General features: G+C 40.9%; 2 protein-coding genes across 4 annotated transcripts in view; both read right to left on the bottom strand.

Moving 5' to 3' along the window:
• Window positions 1–9,492, bottom strand: part of tmem145 (transmembrane protein 145) — a 40,430-nt gene extending 30,938 nt beyond the window's left edge. The window contains exon 1 of the mRNA XM_044359153.1: window positions 9,076–9,492. Coding sequence (XP_044215088.1) covers window positions 9,076–9,477 — 402 coding nt within the window. The 5' untranslated portion in view covers window positions 9,478–9,492. The remainder of the gene's footprint in view (window positions 1–9,075) is intronic.
• Window positions 9,493–10,359: 867 nt separating this feature from the next.
• The window catches only part of lipeb (lipase, hormone-sensitive b), a 29,429-nt gene continuing 19,437 nt past the window's right edge, over window positions 10,360–20,351 (bottom strand). For all 3 annotated transcript variants that reach the window (XM_044358560.1, XM_044358561.1, XM_044358562.1), the window contains 4 exons: window positions 18,644–18,829; window positions 17,420–17,598; window positions 15,256–15,513; window positions 10,360–14,726 (listed from right to left, as the gene is read on the bottom strand). In XM_044358560.1, coding sequence (XP_044214495.1) covers window positions 14,322–14,726; window positions 15,256–15,513; window positions 17,420–17,598; window positions 18,644–18,829 — 1,028 coding nt within the window. In that variant the 3' untranslated portion in view covers window positions 10,360–14,321. The remainder of the gene's footprint in view (window positions 14,727–15,255; window positions 15,514–17,419; window positions 17,599–18,643; window positions 18,830–20,351) is intronic.

The following is a 20,351-nucleotide window of genomic DNA, read 5'->3' as shown; positions in this document are numbered from 1 at the left end:
AACTTCTTAAATTTGAATATTTTTTGGTGTCTTTAATCCTCTATGATAGTAACTGAATATATTTTGGTTGTGGACTGTTGGTCGGGAGAAAACAAGACATTTTAGGTTGCATCTTGGGCTTAAGGACACAGTGATCGACCTTTCTCACCTTTTACTGACATTTAATAGACCAAGCAACTAATCAGTTAATTGAGAAAATAATCGTTGGTTGCAGTCCTAGATTTGGTATGTGACCCTTCTCAATTATAACTATTCTAGGTTATAATTAAATCAATTTGAATATGAAAAAACATGCAGAACCATTCATTTCTCATTTCACACAACAGTGAAAGTAGTTTTTAAGACCAGGAGAACATAAAAACTAAACCTGGTTTATTTTCACATGAAGACAGTTTTAGCTTCAGGAGCTAACAGCAGCACTAACCTGCTGGAGGAAATCTCTCCGTCTGTGACTGTCTGCTGTGGAACAGAGCTGTGGTCCACCGCTGCTCTGCAGTGAACAGGTTCAGTAACGGTCGAGCTCCGGTTACACCACAATTTAACATTTTAAAACAATATTTTACCAGCTGAAAACTGCAGGAACAGACAGCCGGAGAGTTAAAGAGCTACAGGACGAAATGCGGAGAAGGTTTCTGTTGTTTTTGTGGCTGCCAGCCGTGTTTCCTCCCGCGGACAGTCACAGATAGAGAGATTTCTTCCAGCAGGTCAGTACTACCGTTAGCTACTGTTAGCTGCTGTTAGCTGCTGAGTCTGTCTAACAGACTCACACTCAAGGGTGGGGGCCGGGGGAGGTGGGCGTTAACATTAACATTATAAATTTCATGAACTCCCAAACGGTCCACTCTACGTCACCATTTGCCCCGCCTTTTCAGGGCTGATTTTAAACAGCAGATGACACGTTGAGCCATTTTCAACCCATGAAATACTGATTTCTATAATATGGTGTCAATGTCACCATTAACACCAGCACTGATGTGTTTCATCACAGTACAGTCATATAATTTAGTTTACAGCTCAAAAAACACGTTTAAGTGTGCAGTACCTCTTTAATCGCCAAGTTATCTCCAAGTTCTGCTTCAGGCAATATTTACTTGCCCTAAAACCAATTGTACTCTTAGAATGTTAAAACAAGCAGATCCAAAACATGACCACAACTTGATATACACTATATTTTGACTCATCCAACCACACACAAGTTTCTGTTGCACATTTCAGCCTCCTCAAGGACTCGAGCACAGTTCTCCTCTTCCTTATTAAAACTAGCCTTAAGCTTGGTTGTTATGAACGCTTGATCTCCAACCAACCAACAAAACTCCCCATGCACCATTATCCTGTAATTACCTCTGCCCTGTTTTCTTTCTACATAAACAAGCACAGTAATTTCTGTGCTGAGAAATAAAGTGCAACCAGAGAAGTGTAGCATGGCCAGCACTGCTGCCTCCATATATCACGGCAAACAAAACCGCAGCCATATTTCAGCCCTGGCAAGCCAGCCTGCTTCAGCCCCTGGAGCCTCTGGGTTATAATTCACGGTAAACTCCAAAAGTCACTGAAGCCCGAGCCTCGCTCTAACCCATGTGTTGTCCGGGGTGATGCTTAAGGCTATAACCATGACAACCAGGGCAGCATAAGGAAGCGCTGACCCAGAGCTGAATCCCTGGAGAGAGGAGAGAGGAGAGAGGGGTGGTCTGGTTGGGATGGAAGAGGGTATCATTTAACTCACCACAGGCTAGGACTATGAAAGACCCCCTTGTTGGATAAACACACACACACACACACACACAAACATAGAATTACCCATGAGCATCTGTCAGACACTCTTACAGCATGCCATGGCTGATGTGTCAAACAAACATACATACCCACACTCATCCACACAACACTTCACACACACACACACACATTGCACCAAATATCAGTCCCCCCCAGTTATTGTCATAGCAACCACAGCATGCCTTAGTTTGCAGCTGCCATAGAAACATCAAAAGCCCAAGCCAGTCATTCACAACACACACAAACACTTTTTGTTTTGTCCTGCTCTCATACGTTCATCCTTCAAATTACCTGCTCAGTAACCCAGGAGTAGAAAAACTCCGACTGCACTGAGTTCAGAGTCGATAATTAGTCAGACTTCCTTCTTGCTATATGAGACAATTCTTTGAGCCATATAGCAGCCCCACACACACACACTGATGATGAAGAGTTTTACCACAGTAATTTATGGAAAGACTTAGCTGTTGATTAATGAATATACAGAAAAATGAATCTGTAGCGCAGGAAAATAAACCCAATGTATCTTATTACAGACTTCATGTAAATACATCTCTTACTGGCCCTCTAGTTCACTCGTGTCACAATTCTCAGTAAATACCTATAAACAACTAAGAACATGATTCTGGAAAATCTAATTTCAAAACAGTCGACATTAAAATGCTGTTACACAGTCAGAAACACCCTCCGCTCTTCTAGGATGGATTTACACAAGATTTTGGAACCTGGCTCAACAGTTTTTCTTCCATTTCAGCCACAGGAGCATTAGTGAGGTCGGGCACTGATGTTGGATGATAAGGTCTGGCTCGCAGTCGGCTTTCCAATTCATCCCAAAAGTGTTTGATACGGGTTGAGGTCAAGGCTCTGTGCAGGTTTCAGCAAACTCAACAAACTCGGGAAAGTGTTTCTTTATGGACCAGGCTTTGTGTACGGGGGCATTGTCATGCTAAAACAGGAAAAGGTCTTCCAGAAGTTGCTGCCACAGTGTTGAAAGAACTATAGGCCCTTTTGACATGTCACAGTGAGGAGGTGTAAACCATATAATTAATGATGGCTGATTTCCATTGCTGGTATTGTGCATGCTGGCTCACTGTCACACTGTCATTGCTTACTGGCACATTTGAAAAGAAGCCATATCGTTAATGTTATTATTAACACCTGTGCTTTTCCTACTATGACAAGTCAAAATGTCAGCTGTCATTGCAGCATTAAGAGTTCTCTGGAAAAAACATGAAAAATAGCCTCAAACAAATATACCAAACAGTACAACATACATTTACAGTGTAAATGCACTGATGTATAAAAACTTATTGGCACATTTATCATTATTTAGGTACATCTGATAATTCATCTATTTTCTATATATTATAAAATATTTATTAAGATTTTTGGTCATGCAACCAAGTCTTGTCAATTGACAAAAACTTAATATAATTAATCATTTAATTTATCAAGCAAAAATGGCAAATATTTCCTGGTTGTAAACTGAGTGTCTTTGGGTTTTGGACTGTTGGTTGGACAAAAACAACCAATTTGAAGTCATCAACCTGGACACAACCTGGAAATTTGCCACTAGTGTTTTTCAACACTTTATCAATTAAACACTTCATTGACAAATAATCAAGAGACTAATCAATGATGAAGCCCTATAGAGTTAAGTACACATTTCTACACAATAGACACTTGAGGCCACTGTTTGTGTTTTTTTTTTTTTTTGGAAGGAGATTCTGGTATGTTTAGTTTAAAGACAGACAGCAGAGTCTAACAAGGCCAAGACAGAATCAGCAAGCCTTACATAGCTGTTTGCACAATTCACCACTGGGGTCAAGCTATTCCACCAACATCAAGTCAGCACAGTGTAGCTCATTGTGTGTGTGTGTGTGTGTGTTTTTGGCTGTGAGTGTATCTGTGTGAGTGTGAGGTGCCAGTGGAGAGCAGGAAACAGACCGAGCCCTGGAGAACAGCAACAGTGGATGAGGTGTCTACCTTAATCCCCTTTTAGTCGTCTTATTTCCCCATGGCCGCTGCATTGTGATGCAGAGTCACTCCCATACACCCCGTGTGTGTACGTACACCCCATTAATCAACTGCTATGCCTTGATGCAGTATCCGGTCAATTCAGCATCTCTCCGTCTCATTCTCTCTGTCGCTTTTTTTTTTCCTTCTCTCTTTCCTCCCTCACAGTTTCTGTCCTTTCATCTGTAGCTTTCTGTCTTTTTCTCTTTTTCTGTTTGCTTGCTAAGCCTCATTAACAATTAATTACCAATCAGCTAGTCAAGTCACCCCTGGACTGCTGGGCTTCTCAATGATTCATTAGTCAGGGTTACACAACGCTGCGACGCATAAACACGCTCACACACCGACAAACACACTCACGCATCAAGCTCTGTCCCTCTCTGTCTGTCTTGGTGTTTCACATGAGCGCACACACACACACACACACACACACACACACACACACACACACACACAAGCAAGCATATGGACACATGAAAACAAACGCACACACCTGTGCACACACATACACACAGTTCTTTTGTTTTACCACAATGCTCTCATTAAAAAGAGCTGCAGGAAAACTGATTGAGTTGTCGACTTGGAAATTCTACACATACAGGGTTCCCAAACTTACTGAGATGTCAATTTGAAGGAGTTTTCAGTGACTTTCAAAGTCTTGTTTGGTAAAATTCAAGAATTCAGAACTGGCATATTTTAAGATAAGACGTGACATTAATTAAAATAATAAATCATACAGTAGGCTTCTTTACGTCATGATCCTATTAAGTCCTGGTGAAATCCTTCATTTCCAAACTGCTGCTATATCAACCCAACATCCATCACAGTGTTTTCCCTCAGGATGAGAGATGTTGATTTTGGGATAGAGAAAAGCCCACAGAGAGGAGGAACACTGATGAATATGGGTGCTACATTTTTAAATGAGAAAAAGAACTTTCAAGGGCATCTGTTCATTTTCATTAATTTTCAAAAGGCAAAAGTTTAAAGGCCTTTCTGGTCTAATCCACACATTTTCATTAACTGTGGAGACCAAAAGACCAAAGACATTTTAACCTGTCTATAGCCACATTTTTACAGAATCGGCATCGCATACTGATTCTGTAAACCCCTCGCCCCAATCTCTGAGAGAAATACTTCAGAAAGTTTAGAAAACACTTGAAAACTAGGGCTGAATGATTCATGTTTTTTTAGCAGAATCGCAATTTGAAAGAACACAATTTTCAAATCCCAAGAGCAGCAATTTTGACAATGAGTTATATACTTAAAAGTGTTTCAACAAGCTGAAGAAACTAGCTATAAAGACAACTGTTGCCAGCATATTTACTTGGCTGTTGCATAGTTAATAAACTCTGCATTAGGGGATGGGTGATATGGCCCTAATATAATATCACAATAATTCAAGGTAATCCTACAATAATGATATTCTTGATCATATGACAAAATACTCCTTGCGGGATTTTTGGCTTTCCTCATACTCAACCAGGTGTTTCTACTTGGGGTGGTGAAATAAGTTTGTTGTATTGCCTCCTTTTGTTGTTGCAGTCTTCTTGCACTTCTTACATATTACTGTGGTTTGTTGTACATCTGATCTTTTGTAACCAAACTACTTCTACAATACTGAGGTCGCTCCCCTTTTTTGGTACTAACTCCTCCACTGTGGAGCTGGTAGTAATGTTACTTTCACTTTCAGCCATCCTTGTTGTTGCTGTGTGTAACAGTATGATGTCATTACGTCAACAAGTTGGAATATTGCCATTATCATTCTTGTCATTATATGATTTTTTTTAATCATATTAAAAATTATACCGATATTATTGTGAACGATACGATATGGCACACCCCTACTCTGAATTCTGATGTCTTTTATTAAGCTTGGGCTAAATGTAGGCTACTATGTGAGCTAATTGGTCAAGTTTTCCATAGAAAACAAACCCGATTTACTTTTGAAGGTGACTTTTCTCTGACTGAAAGAAAAAGAACTCTGGGGCGACCTCAACAATATTCATATAGAAACAAGATACAATTGTGATTATGATTGGTACAAAATCTTATTCTCAATCTTATTTAATACAATTCAGAAATGATTAATTAGTCAGGGTTACACAACGCTGCGACGCATAAACACAAATTAGCCATAGAAAATAATCTTGACTTAAATTGCAATCACAATATTCGCCAGAAAAATCACAATTATATATTTTACGTAGGTCTGCAACTAATTATCAATTAATCTGATGCTTATTTTCTCGATTAATTGTCTCAGAGCCCAAAATTACTTCAACAAATGTTTTGTTTTGTCCAATCAACAGTCTAAAATCCAAAGATATTCAGTTTACTGTCATATACAGCACAAAAAAGATTCATATCCTCACATTTGAGAAGGTGAAACCAGCAAATGTTTGGTATTTTTCATTAACAAAAGGACTAAAACGATTATTCGATTATAGTTGCTGATTTATATTCTGTTGCTCGACTAATCGACTAATCGTTGCAGCTCTAATTTTATGGGGAACTGAGGTTTGACACCTGTAACAGTGAGTGTGTGCTGTCAAAATGTAACCGAGCAACACCGTAGCTCAACCTCAGGTTAGACGAGGACTTTGTAAATGTTCAACATCACCCTGCTGCAAACTCATACAGTTATACAGACATTGAGACAGGAGACGCCTGAAGCAGAGTGTGTGTGCCTTCTGAGGGGTCCACTTTTATTGGCTACTGAAGGAAAGTTTATTCCTTTCCCTGCCAAGTTTTTTCCATGACCTTCTTCTGACCTTAAAGCCACAACTGGCCCTCAAAGGGACATTTTATCAGTGCCTCCACACACCATGAGCCACTTAGACTAATTGTACACATCGACCAGCCCAAATAAAGCTGTTGACCAGTCTGCCGCACCAGTGACTTTGGATAACTTCATATATGTCTCTCTATATTTCTCTGGCTATTCCACATTTTCAACAGCTCATCCCTCACAGTGCGGTTAAATTGTATTTGTCAATTTACAGCTCTGCACAAAGTCTGCCTTCTCCTCTCTGGACACTGATGCAGCTAAAGCATCACAGGATTGAAGCTGATTTTTTTATGTGTGGATGAGTGCTGGGGTTTGTTCTGTGTGCAAGTTAGTGGGTGACCTTGGGGCAGAGAGGAATGAGCAAGACTGATGATGTGTTAAACTGTACGCACACTTACACAATATCAATATGTCAAGTCCGGTGTTGCCTGATGTCATTCAGAGTGCTCTGTTGTTTTGCTTAGATTGTCAAATAATCTCTGACCGGTTCAGTAACACAGGAGAAAGGAGAGAAAACCGTCAATAAGATGCAACAAAAATGTTGAAAAGCATGAAATAAAGTGCACGGCTCTAATTTTTCTGCATTTACTCTAATCTAATTCATTTCTTCTTTCTAATTCGTCTCAGAAAGCACTTCGTTTTACCTCTCAATTTTTCCAAAAGCCTCTTTTATTTGAGCCCTTACATAAGAAGGCAGGTTGACTGAAACTATATTCTTATTTACTGCAGAGGACGAGAAGAGTAGATGCCATTCTACTCAGGAGCCTGAGAGTCATGCACACACATACACACTAACAACTTGGAAGTTGCCCAGTACAACCTATTGCTGGCCACTGAGCAGCTCCACTGGAGCAGGTGGAGATCCGTGCTGTGTTCAAGGGCATTTCAACAGCAGTGATGGATGAATGACTGCCTTTTGTTCAATTTATCCATTCCTGACCCCCATCGTCATCCCTGGGGATTCAAACTGATGACTTCAATCTCTCAGTTCAGGCATTTTTAAATTTACTGTAGTGAGTCTTCAGGGTGTTTGAGCATAAAAAGTCAGCAATTTTAAGTTAGAATTAAAGCTTGTTAGCTCAAGTGCCTAATGGACAGTGTTCTTTGTTTTTTGAGCCAAGTAAGGTGATATACATGTAAGGTGATATACTAGATAGCTCCTCAGTAGTGAAGTATTTCCATGTTTTTTTTTTCGGGGTGTTTTTTTGCTGCCAAGTCACATTTTGGCAAGACTTGAGAATCGGAGGTACATGAAACACTTGAGTGCACATGGCTGGTGCAAAATATCCTCAGTTTATCTAGGGAAACATTTTTTGTTCTGAAAATGCATGTTCTCTCTGGGTTTTTTTTTTTTCCAACAACACCTTCCTTCAGTGACCTGAGCTGCCCAGTGCAACCACATAGCCCTCTGCTGTTGGCCACTGAGTAGCTCCACTGGATGCTTTTCTTACATTTTCCATGTTACATGTTTGATAAACACTGATTTTTTTTTAATGCATGAGCAGAATATCCAGGCACACCTGACCCCACTCTGCATCACAGGAGGGTGCAGGATCAAATTACCTCGGGGGAAGATGAATAAACTCGGCTTCTGCAGAAATTCCAACAGAATTACGATGATGCTCTGAATATAATCAAACAAACCAATGTGATTTTTTATGATTATTAGACTCTGGCTTTTTTTTTTATAAAGGTTACTAAGTCTGCATCAACTCACAACAAGATGGAAGACATCCCTACTGTACAACTAATTTATGCCAAACTTGATCCGCACACACGTGAGAATAGAAACCAGAGAGATGTGGAACATCAGCAGGTGGTAGCCTCCAGAATTAAAACGGTCCCGAGCTATCTGCCCGCTGCACAGTTGACATTTTAACTCAACAGATCTTGTCAGGGCAGCGATGATGTCGATGCTTATCTGTCTGAAAACAGACTCTCAATCCTGACGAGCTCCTCTTTCTGAGGGCTCAACGCCACAAACCCACCGCTGCGCGCCACAAGCCATATGACGCACACCTGTAACGGGTCCCCTCATCAAAGACATAAATATCACTGCTAATTTATACGTAAGCATGCAAAGAAAATCACACTCTGTAGAGCTGGATCTCGCTTTAAGATGAGTAATCATAACTGGAGGCTCGATTGGTAAACCGCGGACTGGTGGGATGCCGCTTACTGGGGCTACAGTGATGCCAAAGACCATCATAATGAGGGTAAAATATACGCCACAGATGACACGCACGCAGATGGCGCGCAAATGAAAGGCAGAATAGAGGTGCGCGTGTTTCATATGGTGGCAATAAACAACCATGTAAACATCTAATGCAACTTAACGGTGAATTGGTCGCAGCCTTCTCCTCTATCCGCGGAACAGTCCACCACCGAGACCTGCGTGCGGATACGCAGTCGAGTCCCTTTCCCACTCCTATCAGCCTGTGGCGGTGACAATGTCGCAAGTGGCAACAAATTAAAGAGGTAAAGGGGAAAACAGCGCTCACCTCTTTGGTGTTGACGATGCCTTTGACGTATTTCCCGAGGACTGAGTCCACGCAGAGGACGCTGGACAGCACGGCCAGGCACAAGAGTCTCTCCCCGACCCTCACCTCCATCTTTCTCTCTCCCCCGCTGTCGCTCGTCTGCTCTCTGGGCTCCCTGAAGCCTGTCTCTGTGCGGGAGCGCGCAACGTGGAAAGGCTCGAGGAGAGAGCGCGAGAGAAGGGGGAGAGAGGAACCGGACGCGTTCACGTTGGTCCCTGTCGATGCATGTGGCCCCCTCCAGCAGCTGAAGCTGGATGGTGGTGATGTGTGTGTTTGTTTGGGAGGAGGGGGGGTACCGAGTGCGCGCTCCCGGTTCCGCTCGTGCTTTGAGAATGCGACACGTCCGCACATTAAAAATGCCATCGGTGATTGCAATCATGTTTTCACCAGAGGTCACACACCTCTAATGAAGTAGCAATGAGACAGATGATGCCCGGCCTCCTGCTGCAAATTATTATATCACCAATCAGCAGGACACACATCAACAGGCGTAATCGGTTGTATTACTCCTTGAAAAATGTTACATGTTAACTTCAATCCTGTGTCTATAAGTAAAAGTAGTCTATTACCATAATGTTAAATAATCTGTTACAAAACATTCAAAATTTTACCAAAGTACAAATACAACAGTAGGCTTATCAACAAAAGTATCAAAAGTTATTAAGAATTATGAAGTAATATTATGTTATCTATCATTTTGGATTTTAGTTAGTTGTAGCTGGTTAAGATAGAGCTATATTCGCTTATTTATATGTTAATTTAATCTATACAGAAGCATAATTTTATAAAGTCATGTTTTAGATGTCAAATTTGAGTCAGCAAAGTAACAACTATAACTGTCAGGCAAACGTAGAGAGTAGCATCAAATGAAAACTACCTCAAAACTTTACTTACAATACTTGTTTCTTGTCCCCCACTGTGTAGAGAAATAAAGATCAATCAATCATATCAGAGACTTCTGAGCATTGTGTGTTTTTAGATGCTTAATATGTTTATCAAAAGGTCAGCTTTGGCTGGTCCTGGCTGAATCAAGATACTTGTGAAATTAAGTTAAGACTTTTTGGTATTCACAAATGCAATCTTAAATTATAATTACATCAAAACAAATCCATCAGAGATACCAAGCATATCTGGTCACCTACATTGAATTATAATCTATCTCTATTCTCAGTGACTTATCGTTGACCTTTTGTCTGATCAATAAAGAGAAAAGGGTTGATTCATAAACATGGACACAACAGCAGGTTCATGGGAGAATATATTTATTTAGATAAAAATCAACAAAGGAGGAACCAGTCTGCTCGTGGCATGTCACACATAACATTCTAGTATGATACCTGCAAAGAAAATGCAGTCAAATCAATCTGCAATCAATCTGATTAACAAATCTTAAAGTAAAAATATCTACATGAATCATATAATGTTTAAAATACATTCTTTTTTTTTTATTCACAGGTTTGCACTTGTGGTGTTTTCAATAAAAGTAGATAAAAATAAACAAAAAACAAAACAAAAACAAACTTAAAAACAGCTTTGTTTCCAGTCTATGGCTTGTTTTTTTTTTTTTTTAAAGGCTAAATCAAATTCTACATCAGAATTGCATTTTACGGTGCGTAGTGATTAACATATGGACTGCAGACAGGCTATAACATTGATTAGCACCTGCATTTTTAAATGATACCAGTTTACAGCAAACACTCAACGGCAAAGAAAGTTCATCTGTTATGACAACTCAGGTTGCAGCCTTTGGTTCTGCTTTTAACTTTAACTATACATATCTAACCGATCAATAAAAAGACTAATTCTCATTAGTCAACTAGAAGTAGTTGCGGTCGGTCTAACGCACTGATGCATTTGTGACCAAACTAGATTTTGAGGAATCTTGTAAAGTTTACACAAACACATTGCACAGCATGAAACGGCATCACTGCATTTCTGACTGAGGAAACAAAAAGACTTGGACAAGAAGAATTACGTGTTTCTGGCGTGTAACTGCATAGCTTTCGTGTATATTGATCTAATGGTTGAAGCAGCTAGCTCTTGTTTAGAGTTTTTTTTTTTTTTTTTTGCATTGCACTCCACCTAAATCAGCCTGGGGCAAAAAAAAGCACAAGAGAGTAGAGCTTTTAAAGAGGAAAACAACAGAGGTATGCAGTACAACCTGATAATTGAACAACTCCAAATAAAAATAGCATTACAATGAACTACCAGAACTAGTTTGTACTCACAAGGACGATTTGTGATTATAAAGTTGCTCTGTGGATCATCAACACCCCATGAAGCAGCAACATTAATTAAAACAATACTGAATAAACATTTCAGCTCAAAGTTGCTGGCAGCATTAAAGCATCAGCTGAATCCACAAAAATGCCAGGAAATGACAAAAGTACAAGTAAAACTGATGACAGCAGACATGTAGGACAACTGTCCAAAACACCAAATGGTCTGTCACCTGCATTAAGCCTAATGCATGAGTGATCATCAAGGGTAAGAGGCATATGGAGGTCAATAAACAGCAAGTGAATGGATTTGACACATTTTTTTAAAAAGTTTTCTCGCAGCTCACATAATTCATACAAGAAAGTGCTATCGACCACTGACTCTGAGTTTCATGTGCAGTGGTGTTTACAGTATGATGACATCAAGCTGATGTATATCACAGACAAAAAGAGCCTTGAACACATCAAAGTGGTTGCTCTCAACAACAGATGATTAATACTATGAATAGTCTCTTGACTGTAAAGTGCCTTTCCCGTCTTTGTGTGAACGTACAACACAAACAAAAGAGGACGTGCCCATGTGTAAGCTCATGTTCCTCACGCCAGAGACTACTGTGCTGTTGCAATTAGTGGTCACATGAACACAGACTCCACTTGATCCAGCCACACATACAGGCACAAAGCAAAGATTTTTTTTTTTAAAAAAAACAACAGTGACATGTATACAAGCTCAAGCCTAAAAAAAAAAAAAAAACTTGCACAGATCGACAAACCAACTACTGCAAAAGTGCAGAGTGAGCATAAACAGCGGCTAGTAAAGCAAGTACAAACTTCAGCCCAGCATCTCAGAGAGGATGAGTGTATTACTTTCTTCCTCTTCACAGCCCTGGTTTTCTCCATCAATCTGACTAAAAATATTGCAGTAAGTACTCCGATCTGACAGAACCGAGCATGGTCTAATCCGGTAGCATGACTTTGCTGCTGAAAATTCAGCTCTTCTACAGGGGGTGGGGGGGGGGGGGGATTTTGCACTCGAAGCTTCAGCTAAATCCTATTCATCACACAGCATCTCTCTCTACAGACCTGGCAACCCCAACCCTGTTACCAGGCAAGGGCAGGACAGTGCCAGCATTTTGGCATCTATATTTAGTTGGACCTGATAGAGGGACTGACCCTCCAAAGGACGTTTCTGTGTACTTCAAAGTGCTTCAGTGGCAAAAACGCTCAGAGGAGCGGCTTCGGTTTATTGAAGACAACCCCAAATGTGATGGTGGGGAGCAAAAAAAATCTGGACCACCAGCCACTTTTAGTTGGCCAAATACAAGTTCAACAGCTTTTACACTCTTGCAATCTTTTTTCTTGCTCAGGGCCCTTAAGCTTTGCCTAAAAACCTCTGATTTGTAGAAACAAGTTGTCAGGCAGGAAATCCCCTGGCTTAAGAGAAATGGTACTTTGACACACTGCATACTGTGCAGAGAAGTAGTGAGCAATAACGCCTGGTGAGGAACAGGGACAACCTGAGAGGATATCAGTGCAGTGAAGTTTAAAATGTGTATTGATAGCGGAAAGCTGGGCTTTTTGCTGCCCCTATCTCACTTACTCCAGTTCTACAGTAGGGGAATGTTGAGCAACCGTTTCCAGTTTTAAAATAATAAAAATGAAAAACATTTTGCATCTACCAGAAGCTCTGACAGCTAGGACTGTTCTCGAAAGACTTATAAAGATGGGACCCACGTTTTCAAGTACTTGTGATCATAAAATAATGCATCTCAGTGCATCTCCACAAATTTCACTGTAGCAATCAATAAAATATAATCTTTGCATTAGTAATATCGCCTCTACAAAAAAGCACTAGGCAGCATCTAGAGAGGGCACTTTGTCCCTGTGTAATATTCTACATTTACTCTATCTTATCAGTATGCATTACTGAGAGTAGGACTTCAGTTTAATTGGAAAGGCCAGGGACGTCAGAGCAGTTGTTGCTTAAGAAGCAGAGGTAAATATTGAGCACATTCGAAAATGTGGAATAAACAGCATAAGATTACACTTAACAAAATAGTGTACAAATCAAAAAACAAATCTGTCATGATTCAGGGATAATAATACAGCAATAGAAAACTGATATAAATAACAAAAGTAATACTACTGCAAGGATTAATAATAAGATTAAAAACTGTAACAGAATCTCAAGGAGCGAGTAAATCAATTCATCCAGTTTAGAGCCTTTTAGTCTGTTGTGTTTTAGCTTCGTAAATCTGTTTGGAAGACAGTCAACAGAGTTACTATCCACAAAGTGAGCTGTAATGACTGCCAAACTGGCGTAATGGAGAACACAATGTGAAGTTATTAAGTGTGATTTAGAATGGCTCCCTAAAGGACAAGTAGCCATTTTGATGGGGATGACTCTATACAGAAGCATATAGTGTGCCTTCCCCTATCTGATTAGAGTCTCAATGACTGCCTTGGACTAGATGAATCACCCATTCAGGTTTGTCTCAAGAATCTTCTGTGCTGCCTTATGTCCGAGACTCTGCTGCCTAACAGCAACTCTGTTAAGTATGTGTGCTGCATGCGTGGGTGAGTGCTGGTCTTTGATCGAAGTAGTCGCTACAACTACCATTTTATTCTAAAACATGGCTTTTGTGGGTGTGTTCGTTTCGTCTGCCAGATTTGTGTCGGTGCATGATGGTGCACAGGCAAGTGACAAGGATTGTAAAGCAGAGGAAATTGTATTTCAGTGCTTCTTTACTATTTTTTTCTGTCTCTCAAACACAGAGCAGTCTCCTAGACTGCCCCCCACCCCATCCCTCCCGATACACACACAACCCGCCCTAACTGTTTTTCAGGATGCTTTCTCTCTTCTCCTTTTAGGCATTGGATTGCCTAAATTTGTCTGACCTTCATCTACTCTTTCTCCCTTCACTCCTCGGGTGAACTGCAGTCTCTCTCTCTCTTTTTCTTTTTTTTTTTTTTTAAATCTAACCTTATTTAAGCCCCAATACCACCAGCATCACTGTTATTCTGGGCTGCCACAGCAACCAAGTCCTCCCCATCAGCCATTTTAGCCCCTCTCCCAACAGCTAGCTCGCCTCCCTCAATGGGGCCGACGAAGAGAGAACCAGCTTCCCCAGAAGAGACTGACACACCCCTATCGGTCCGTTCCAGCTTGCGGTGCTTGCGTGGCTCAGGGGGTGTTTCCTTCTGGGTAAAGACAGCACGAATTCGCTCCACGCAGACATTAGCAGCCTCCCTCGTCTCCCTGGAGAGCTGCGATAGGCTGAGGAAGCCATGGGGGAGGTCGTCCACTATGCAGAGAGTGACAGGCTGGTCTATGTTCCTCAAACGCTTGGCAAACATCACAGAGTCATCCAGCATGGGGTCTAATGCACAAGCCTGAAACGGGAGAGACAAGAGGCGAGAGGGAGGGAAAGGGAAGGAATGGGGAAAGCAAATTAGGATTCCCTTCAGACATGTCAAGAATCTTAATTAAGGGATGAAGAAAAGGAAACCAAGCTTCCCAGTCTCTTTTGTCACTGCTTTCTTTACGTTCTCGCAGACTCACTTGAGCAATTTTAAAAATCAACACCGATTTCTTCATTTTCATATTAACACTGTTCTCACAGGAGAGAGCAGGCTGCAACCTCACCCATTTCTCCCTTCACACTTCATCTCACTCTGATACAAAACGGTATGCAGTGTATGTTCTTTGATATTTTATTTCTCAACATTTTGAGGTGAACTTTTCTTTAAACCATAGTAAAAAAAACCTTCAATCTGATCTACTCCTGCAACCATATCCTATCTGCTAATTTCTTTGTTTCTTGTTCGGCTCTCTCAGATTATCCAACAATAAAATTGGGTGAGTAACCTTTGACCTATGTAGGCTTAACTGTATGAACATGCCCCTGCTGCGTCTTCTTACCACAATGTGTACAGGTGGCAGTCCTTTCAGCATGCTATCGGGCGCCAGCAGAGGGGAGCAGAATGGATCCTTGACCACTGGAGAGCTCTCGACCCTCATCTCAGCCAGCTGCTCTGAGCGCAGTGGTTCGAACCCCAAGGGAAACTCCCTCCCCTCTGATCCCTCCTCACCAGCAGGGGGTGGTATGGCCACTGAAGACAGGTCGCTGGAAATAGAGGAATCGGCATCCTTGGAGAGGAAGAAATTTACATCTTCTGGCTACATAAAAGAAGAGACGAGAAATTATTCACAACAAGAACAGGATAGAAATGTTTCATCATAGGATAAAGGTGATCACACAGAACAACTTTGTGTTGATTTGCAGTGAGCCTTCCCTCTAAGGGGATAAGTGGACCCAAACCATGCCAGCAAAATGCCACCCACAGCATAACAGAGCCACCAGATCCCCTCACCGTAGGGGTCGAGCATTCAGGCCTGTACTGTTCTCTTGGTGTGCGCCACACATGCACTCACCCACTTGCCGAGAACATGGTGGTGATGACTCATCTGATCATATCACTTTTTTTCCACATCTCTGTAGACCAGTACCTATGGTTCTTGCACCACTGAACTTTCAAATGTGCATTAATCTTGTAATGAGGGGTTTATGCACTGCAACCCTACTATAATATCCTTCTCTATGTAATTGTCGATGGACTGTTCTTGCTGACTCAGTCTGATTACGTCCTGCATTGACATTCTCAGTCACCTGAGGAAGAGTTGCTCTTCTGTTTTTCCTTACATATCGCACTATTGCATGAGCATCACAGTCATCAAATGTGCCCTGTCGACCACAATTTCTGACCCTATTTACTGATGTCTTTCCCATAGATCAAAATGCAGATGTCACTTTAGTTACTGTTCCTCGTATAACACAAGCCAGTTGAGCAGTCTTTGTGACTGAAGCTCCTGCCATCCGTGACCCAACAATGAACCCTCTTTCAAAGTCACTTAGATCTTTTCCTCTTGCCATTAACATCCAATCATCCATGATTGGATGTTAATTGCTTAATTGTACGATACAGTGCACCTGTGTTGAAGCATCTGCATTTGTTATTATTAAATGTTATTTGTTCTCCTTTTGTTTTTTTGCATATAGATATATATATATATATATATATATATATATATATATATATATATATATATATATATATATATATATATATATATATATACACACATACATACATACATACATATATATATATATATACACACATATATAGATAGATAGAGATAAAAATTTTAAAAAATACACACACACACATATACATACACACAAAACACTTTGTCCTTGTGAAAATCTTCTAAAAACCTTGGCTCAGAGCCTGAGCGTCTTGGCTGAACAATCCCCATTTCAAGGAGGAAAAGCATATTTAAAATCTGACGTCACCTCTGCTAGCTATTTTTCCCAAGCCAGCCACTAATCCAGTCTGCCTGTGTGAAAATACATGCAAGGATAATCTGTAATACCTTTCCAGCACCCACACAACGAAAAAAGTTTTGATATTCAGTCAGCGTTCTATAGCCAAATCCGTTTAGGAAGCATGGGTGATATAATCTTAGCTGAGTTCATCAAGGTGAAACATGATGAGACCGCACTATATGATACTGGGCCAAAATATCTCCATGGTGCAATAATGTTCAGACACTTATATTGTATACTCTTAAACAGGCTACAACTGTATGTTAAATCCTTTAATGCAAGAGACTGGTGTGATTTCTCTTCACTGCGTTGGTGCAATAATCATCAGCAAAGTGCAGACTTTTCTATAATCACAGGTCAAGTTACCACAACAATCCCTACAAACAGCCCAGTGTTCTTATAAGCAACAGTGTGCCAGCGTTATACGGATAAAGCCTGATTTTAACATAACATTGCTGAGGATGGGGTTCCCTTGTTTGAATAAAGCACCCAGGTTGTGGCTGGTCAACTGATCCATACCATGTGAGCATAAAAATTGCAGGTTCTGGCCATGCAGAGAGGCCAGTTAAAACATGTAATATGCGTTAACACAACAGAAAAGATTTAGGCCAGCTTTAGACACTGTTCACTTCTTCTGGATAAAAGAATCATCTGAGAGCATGCTAATCTCAATGTAAACATGTTTACGTGACATACAGTGCGCTCAGACAGCAGTGGTGCACTGTGGGAGGTGGAGTTGTGGGATCCTAAGTCCTGGCAAGTCTGGCTCTTCACAGATAATTTCCTGGTGGGGAAGTCAGAGGACTCTGATGGTACAGGGGGGTCTGCATGAGGAGAAGAAATGGACGCCTCTGAAATGCTCTTCCTCACTGTGTCTAAGAAACAAGATGGAGGGAGAGGGAAAAAGAATAATAAATTGGACATGTTGCAAAACAAATCTAAATATTTGAGACAGACAAACAGTAAAAAAAAAAACATTCATTAAAAAAATGACTATAAACCATCCAAATTACAGGGTGTATAGAGGATAAAGAGGCCACTCAAATTTGATTGGGGCCAATAGCAGCTGGAGGACACAGGAAAAAAAAACAACACAAACACTGATATTAGTGCACAATCACTTTCACTTATTCTACTGCTATATCATATGTCTCTGGTTGACAGCCAACAGTTGAAAGCCTAAAATGCTAATTGGAATATATTAGGAAGAAAAAAGGATAAGTGGGTGGAGGAAATTCAAATGGCGCTGTCATGCTGATATCATTCGCCCGCCCCCAGCCGTCAAAACACAGCTGTAAGAGTCGTCATGGCTGGCCTCCTCACAAAGCGGTACCAATCTCCCCTCTCTTTAATAATAAACCATCTCAGCACCATGATGGCCTTTTAATAATGTACACCTACCAATGACATTCTCATTAGATTGGGATTGCAGCTGTGGGGGTGTCACCTAGCTAAGGGGACACCAGGGAAATTACGATTCGCCACCAGATTTACAGTGGCTACAATTAACAATTACTGTCAAAGCCCTGCTGTTCCAAAGAGGTGAATTGATATGAATTGGACTACATGAGTGTAATGCAACAGGGTGGGATACAGCGATAATTGGTTGGTTAAATGCTGAATAAAGGGTATCCATGTCGATGATCTACTCCATATGGGGGGGGAGGGTGAATGAACTTTGGGGCGGTTGATGTTGTTGCACTCATAACACTTAAATAAATTAGCCTGATGAACACACTGAAATTGTGGGTGTTTCAAACTCAAACACCCTAACATTGAGATCTAGCAGATAGACATGATCAAAGACACAAGAAGATTGCACCTATAGAAAACACATTTATGCTACCCACACCTCTCCCACCTGACTGCACATGCACACACAAACACACCCCTACAAGCAATTACAGACGGGTGGTATACCAGTGGCTCCCGGTGCCGCCTCTGCATCTGTGCTGGGGGAGGTTGAGGCTCTGTTGGGATCCAGCAGAGAGTGGATCCAGTTGGTCGCTCCCTGTCGGAAATCTCGGAGCAGCAGAGCTGTGTCTCTCCTCACCAAGCTCAGTGTGCTCACTTTCTCTACCTGCTTCTCTGCCTGCGGCTCATTGCCTGGAGAAGGAGACATAAAGGAAGGGTTAGGAGAGAAAGACAGATGTACAACAGAGACGGGAGGGGAAGGGAGATGACAAAGTGAGGTGTTTTTGTTATTCTTGAGCATGCATGAATAAGTAACAACAGAAGATGGGAAAGCAATAATAGGTAATGTATAATAGTAAAGAAAACCACGGACAAGGTTCAATACTGCCAAAAGGCAATTTGTAGTGTAGACAATGATACATAGTGATGACAATAGGAGTGAATTGAAAACCATTAGTGTTTGATTTCAGTTATTGAAAGTAAACAAAGGACAGACAATATCTCTTTGTCAGAATTACGCATTGTTGGCCAATTATCATGGTCCTCCACACTTCTCCTCCTCTTGTCAGACAAATATTACACCTGCTTTTTTTTTACCCTAACCCTAACTCATTGATGGCAACATATTGAAAATAATCTATATGCTAGTAAGTTGAGTTGCTATAAGAGAAGGTTATGGCTATAGTTTACATAGGAGAAAATATTTTAGAAAATGATCACTTTCAGAAAGTATCTTTCACTCCAACAGTGCAGGACATAGTACTGAAGGCTTTTTTTGGTCATATATTATAATTTAAATTTTTTATATATATTATACACATAAACGGCTGTATTTTCATGGAGGCGCAACGACTAGCTCACGCAGCGCTCTGACTGTTTGGCATTTTCCTGACCTTGAAACCTGCTTTGCGCGTCTGTGTGTTATTTTGGTGACCAGTGCAGATCGTACAGTGCACAGGTGGGAGGAGAGGTGCAGACAGGTGGGAGGTTCGTTCAAATGAAGCAGCAGTTGTTGAAACAGTCGTATTTTGGTTAAAATATGGTCCTAGACATTGCCCTGAAAACAGACATCTCAGAATCACGTCTATATGTGGCGCAATGTCAACCCACTGCTGCTTTGGTGGTTTTACGAACAAGATGAAAATGAATACTTGCTGCGCATGTACTGCAAAAACGGATTTATGCTTAAAATATAAATATTTCAATTAAACACCCTCCAACCAAAACCGGCACAGAAAATAATGTTTAATGTGGTTAAAGCAGGAAAGTCAGTAAATCAGTCTGCATTGATCTATAAATGAATGTGGGTGATTTTTAAAGTATCTGCTGTCCACAGCTGTTTTATATTGTATGAAAGCTTCTCCTTGAGTTCATTAAATTCCTGCAGCATCTGAAGGCTGTACCAGAGCGCAGTGCCGTTACGCACGGCCGTTCACTGTGTTTACCTTCATTAAATCGCTTGAAAACGACACCAGGCTGCTACAGTATAACCACACACACTTCAACACCCATCAGACTGGCTGATCAGCCTCTTTTCCAACTTTCTTTTTAACAAAAGTAGCGTCTCGTGCTTTACCCTTGAAACAAATTGCAGTGCAAACGCTGTTGTGTAACATTAATTACTAAACTATGTGACCATGTACGAGTTGAGATACATTAGCATTATTGCTGAAATAGCGTCGGTCCAATATAATCATACAAACGGCTTTAACAA

The sequence above is a fragment of the Thunnus albacares genome, chromosome 8 (assembly GCF_914725855.1).
Source record: "Thunnus albacares chromosome 8, fThuAlb1.1, whole genome shotgun sequence".
NCBI classification, from domain to species: Eukaryota; Metazoa; Chordata; class Actinopteri; order Scombriformes; family Scombridae; genus Thunnus; species Thunnus albacares.
Note: the sequence above shows the minus strand (reverse complement) of the source record. Positions and strands in the feature narration are given on the sequence as shown.